General features: G+C 38.2%; 1 protein-coding gene across 1 annotated transcript in view; it reads left to right on the forward strand.

Moving 5' to 3' along the window:
* LOC147655905 (uncharacterized) overlaps positions 1-5,658 on the forward strand; it is a 52,064-nt gene extending 46,406 nt beyond the window's left edge. The window contains exons 4-5 of the mRNA XM_086858291.1: positions 661-733; positions 4,094-5,658. Coding sequence (XP_086714417.1) covers positions 661-733; positions 4,094-4,228 — 208 coding nt within the window. The 3' untranslated portion in view covers positions 4,229-5,658. The remainder of the gene's footprint in view (positions 1-660; positions 734-4,093) is intronic.
* Positions 5,659-6,000: the final 342 nt, after the last annotated feature.

Consider the following 6,000-nt stretch of genomic DNA (forward strand, 5'->3'; position numbering starts at 1 on the left):
TACTGAGAAAAACTAAAATATTAAAAAAAAATCATACAGTTTATATACAAAATAACTTACAGTGACTGCTTTATCCAATTAAGAAGTAGATAGAAGTCCAGAGTGTAGTGTGATCATTACTGTTCAGTGAGAATTCAGTTGCAGAGGCCCTTGCTATATTTTTTATATTTGAGGTGACCTATTTAAAATTAAAGTTTTCCATAGATGCTGCATAATATATTGCAAGTCCCCCATGCTATGGCAGTCTGGACAGTTCCCAACCACTGTGCAGGTTTTCCTGTCAAAGCAGCAAGGTTTTATGGTCTTTCCTAGTGCAAGTTCTTGAAACCTTTGAATATTCTTTGTCCAGGAAATCTGCTACAGAATAACCTATTTTCTCTGAAGCTGATGGGTATTTTCAAAATCAGTATTTGCTTATCCCACTGATCCATTCTAATGTTACCCTTTTGCAGAAATTGATTCTGGTTACTGGTTTGGTTTGGTTTATTCAAGTTGTTAATTTCCTGGGACTGTTTAGTCTTCATGATTATGTTTTTATTGCCAATTTTGAGAAGCTGGAAGAAGTACTTTACATAGAGGTAATTCCCACAACTCTTGTTGATTCTTGTTCAAGACCAGGAGTAACTATTTATTGTCTTTCTGCTTTTTATCTGGTGGAAGACAAATATCTTATGCACAGATTGTAACCAGCTGTGTCTGTCCAGCAGAAGAGTCTTCCAGGACACAGTGCAAGGTAGAAGGAAATTGTTTTTTCATCCTTATTCTCTGTGTCTGCTTGCCTGGTTTTGGTTTTTTTTTTTTTCACAGTGTGTCTTTTGACCATTGTCTTAAGACCCTCTTTTTTTCTTAATTGTGTTGGAGAATGCTGTTTCACCTTTGTTTTTTGTTTCAGACTCCTCTCTTGACTTTCTTTTTCCCCTAAAACACATTTATTCATTCGTTACAAAATTGTTGTTCCTGATGCCTTCCTGATTCAGATGATGATCACACTGCTTTAAAGACTAAACCAGTGTAAAAGAGTTCAGTTACACAGAAGTTTCTCTCTAAAATTTGATTACCCAAAGAAATTCACATGATGATAACAACCCTGAGCCCTGCAACAGAAATTAAACAAATGAAAAAACATTCCTTCAGCCTGCTCCTTTGTGGTTGTGAGCAACCAGTGCTCAGGACTGTGGAGCCTCTGCTTGGGCTGCCAGCCCCATCTGAGGATTTCTGTGGGATCCTGGCTCACTGGGCTGTTTGGAGGGGCTGCCCTGTGGGCTGTGACTGGCTGAACCTTTGGAAGGAGTGCAAGAAGAAAGAGTACACTAACTAGTCCTGAGTAACTTGGAGGTTTTAAAATCAGACAAAAAAGTGGCCTGATGCCTGCCCAAATCCAGATACTTCACATTTCATAACCACCCAGTCAGCTCACCATGTGGGAGGGAAGCTGGTGGCCTTCTCATCTGAGTAGAACTAAATAAAATGTCTGTGCTAAGTTCAGTCACCACTGAGGAGGAGACACACTGTTCCAGGTTAAGCACTGAAGAGACAGGTGAATGGCACTCAGATCCTGTCTTTCACTGATAACTCAGTGGGGAGCAGAGATAACTAGACTGACTGCCCAGCTTAGACTAACCAATTAGCTTTTAGCCAGCTATAATGTGCAATTAATCCTGCATGATATTTAGAGTCAGTCTGCAGCTTTGCAGGTCAGGAGGTGTGAGAGAGAGCACCAATATTTTTAAAATGGAGTATACTTTCCTTACATTTGTGTTCTGCCTACATTAATGTAAAGAATAATGTAAAAGAGTTGTTGTTTGGTTTTTTAATGTAAGGAATAATTTCAATTCTGATCATAGTCAAAGAACAGAAAAGACTGCAATGGTTTTTTTGCTGATTACATGTTTTTCTCTTTGCCAACTCACACCTCTAATAAAGTCAAATCAGCTGCACACTTTGTCTTCATGAAAATAAATATTCACTTTGATGTTAGAAAAATAACCAAGTAAATTAGACCTGAAGTGTTATTTGGGGACACCTGTCATGACATAATACATATTCTTCCTTGTTTGCAGTAAGTAAAAAAGTAATGGATTTTCTTGAAGTTGCTCTCCATGCAATTTGCAGCTGACACAAATATTACTTGCATCATTTATTGGTTGTTACCGAAATAATGCTAAAGAACAATAGTTTGCAGTATTTACCTCATAGTCAGGACTGCTGTGTATATCACTGACTTCATGTGCAACTCAACATGTCACATATCTGAGGAAACTGGAAATAAAGCATGTCTAATTTTGCAAAAAAATACTTTCACTAAAAATAGCTTTTACTCTTGGAAAAAAAAAATTGCCCACACTGGACAATAGTTTGATGCTTTAGCTTCATCAGAAAGAGCGGTCATTGTCCTAGGGATTGGTGTACAGGGAAATAAGCCTGCCCTGAGCTCTGTGCTGCTGCCCAGAGGCAGCTTCAAGGCTGCCAGCCAAACTCTTCAACAAGTCTGTGGGCGAGTCAGATCCTGCTGCTAAGGAGATATCTTTCAAAGCCCAGCATCTGACACCTTTACTGCAGTCCAAGAAGGCTGGGAGTGATGTTTTAGTTTGACTGTAGCAGGCACAGAGATGTCAGAATTACCCTTGGCATGATCTCCTTTCAGTTAATTTGTTTCCTTTCAGTTCCTTATTTAATAGATCTGGGACACTTATTTGATCATTTTGCTTTATCCCCCTTCCCCAGTATTGCTTTCTATTTTATTCTAAATGCTTTTGGTAGAAAGAGGAAGGTTCAGCTCTACAATGGGTTAGATGCAGAAGTTCCCTTTTCTCCCATGTGTGTATATGCAGGAGAGCCACTGAGCAGAAACTCGTGTTTTGCATCTGAAGGCTCAAGACAGACTAGTCAAATCATTATATATATGGGATGTAGCTTTTCATCTGAAAGGGAAAATAAATCCAGTTCAGGCTGTGTTAAATGGATAGGAGTAAATTTGGTTTTCCCAGTTGAATTCCTGTCAGAAATAGGAATATATTCTGGTTTACTAATGCTGAATCCTCTTAATTGAATAACATATTTAATGGGATCCACACCCTGCAAAATGTAAAGTTTATCTCCACATTCCAAGACTGTTGCTTCCTAAATGTCTTCCCAGAAATGAGCTCAGCTGTCTTTCCCAGGGGCTGGGGGCTTTGGCACCCACTCAAGCTCTTGGTACCTTCCCTGGTACACCTCTCTTGAGCAGCAGCACAGCACAACCTGTGCCTGCAAGGCCTGCAGGTGACTGCTGCTGTCTTGACAACACTGCCACCACGTTGTGTTGTAGCTAGGCACAGGATGCAACAAACCCTAAAAATTTGCCATCCTGTGCAGATTCTTTCATGCAAGTGAGATTATAAAACAACTCAAAAAAGTTAAATGACAGTATTTCTCAGACTAAGATATTATAATTTTGTGTTTGGGGTCTTTTGAATGGTCCAAATTTTTCATAAGAATATAGCAAATTTGAAAAATGCTAGAATAGAAATATTTTTTTTTTAAGCAGGAAATAATTCCAGACCCAGATTTAATCTTCCAGAGAAAAGTGATTTTTTTTTTCTCTGAAGTTTTGAGGAATTGCATGCATATATGTATGCATGTTTTCACATTTCCTTTATAACACTCTTGTGCTCTTTAATTATTCATAGGCACAGATTTATTAACTGGGATAAGGGTGAATTCATAGTTCAAAAACTGGTGTAGAACATAGTCTTCCTAAAAAGTCTAATTTCAGCCAAGTGACTGCATTTAGATAACCCCAATGTCTGTCCCTGTGTTCAGCTGATGGCACTGCAGCTCACCAAGCAATTTAGTTTAGTAGGGACAGGTTCTTTTGCCAATTATTTTTTTGATAGAACAGGAAAAGTATAACACTTTTTCCTCCCAGTTTTTAAAAATCCCATGCTAGGAGAACCTGTGGAGTTCCCAGAAGGCTGTATTCTTGTAAGACAAAAAACTTGCCACAAGTGTAAGAAGCATTTCATGACTGATTTATATTAATTTAATATATTTCTCTGTTTGTCTCTATTTTGCTTTTCCTTTCCTTTATTTTTCATTTCCTTTATATGTGCAGATGAACAAAAATATAATACCTCTCTTCCCTGAGACCCTGAGGTCTCTTTCTGACAAGGAATTGCCTATTACACCTGCAAAACTGGCTTCTTCCCTTTGGCTAAGCACCTGGATTCTTCTTATCACCCTTTTTTAACTAAAGCTAATGAAATTTAGTAGAGCCTAGCTGTAGATCTGAATGTCCAGTCTTCCCACCTGTAGATGCACTTTTTCTTCTCCTACATGCTCAGATAATTTTTTTTCCTTAGACTGTGGAAAGTAAAGGACAGTAAGGAATTGTGATATCACAAGGCAGGGACAGCTTCCCGCAGCAGGAATCAAAATTGAAGGCTGTAGAATTTAGGTTAGATGACATTATACAGGTGAGGAAATTTCATTCTTTTAACAATGGGGATAAATTTATTTAAAATAAATTTCTGGTAGTGTTTTAGTACTGTTAATTTCTAGGACAGTTTCATTATGTTAGAGAAGAATAATTTTTTTTTTTTTCTACTTACAGAGCTACAGATGATTACTATGGTAGTAAAACACCCATCCTTGCCTAATGTCAGGTGTATCTGATCCTTCCTGGATGGATAGAGCCCATCTCTTAAAGACTGAATTGCTCAAGATACAGCAGTAGTTTGCAAGGCTTCTGCTATTTTTTACTGTTTAAACTGTATCACCAAAAGAATAAGCAAAGTCTGAGCAAATAGTAATTTCTTAAAATATTCTAGCTAGTGACTCTCTTGATTAAGACAAGAATTGCTCCTTGGCTTTTTCACATTATTGCACTCTTGATGTGACTAGCAGTGGGTGGATGTTTCAAACAGAACCTGTTTGATATGAGAGTGTAGGTGATATACTATTTTCTCATTTTCAAATAATCTCCTCATTAGAGAAAGTGTGAGTGGTAAATGAGGAGTTTCTCCTCCAGGTGTCCACTGTGTATATGCAGCATGTTTCTCAGGCAATGCTCATTGGCATTTGTAAATGATCTGTTCTCCATCTGAGAGCTTTAAAGTACTGGATGCAGCTGCTCATGCTTTGCCCCATTTGTAAATAGTTTTAAATATGCATGATCATGTCTGGCAGATTGCTTTACTTGCAGATTTATGAGTTTTTTACTTCTTTCTTATAAAATAATTCACCATAGTGTTTCCTGCACCCTTCTTTTGAAAGAAACAGAGAATCTGCACATTCTGAAATTCAGGATTTTAGAAGGAACTGTCAGAAAATCATGGAATGTCAGTAATGCTCATGTTTAGACTGCTAATCACTTACCCCCCAGGAGTGCTTTTCCCTCCCCTCCTTATCCAATATGCCATATGTCAGCAATTAACAGTGAGTCAAATTACAGCTCAACACAGTTTTGCTCATGCAGTTAGTGGAGTAGGCAAGAAGCAAACTTAATCCAACAACTATTCATAAATGTAATGCAAAGGGCAAATGGAAATTGGCTGGAAAATTATGGATGGTGAAATGTCAGTGTTATAAATTATTTTAGCTTCAGATTACTGAGAGGCAAGAAAGAGCTTAATAAATAATAAAATTTTCTAAAATTCTTTTGCTCTTGAAAAAAAAAAATTATTTTAGAGTCAGACTCTGCTGACTGTAATTGGGACCCCCATGGTGCTGATGGAATTGGTATGAATGACCAGGATGACATGGTCAATTCCAACCTGCATAGTGCTGTGCTCAAGGCATGGTGCAGTGAGTGTGGTGTACAGAAGAGAGCACTCCCAGGGCATAAATGGGTTACATTTGCTTGTTTCTCAAGTAAAGGTCAGGTGCTGATTGCTGTAGCCACAGGAGAGCAGCTCAGACCACATGAGAACTCTGCTGGACTCCATCCAAAGAGCAGGTCTCACCTCACTCCAGTTTAGGATTTCCTGGTGATTTCTCAGAGTTGTCTGCAGATTTTTCAAA

Source organism: Cyanistes caeruleus, chromosome 1 (genome assembly GCF_971803275.1).
Source record: "Cyanistes caeruleus chromosome 1, bCyaCae1.hap1.1, whole genome shotgun sequence".
In the NCBI taxonomy this organism is placed as follows: Eukaryota; Metazoa; Chordata; class Aves; order Passeriformes; family Paridae; genus Cyanistes; species Cyanistes caeruleus.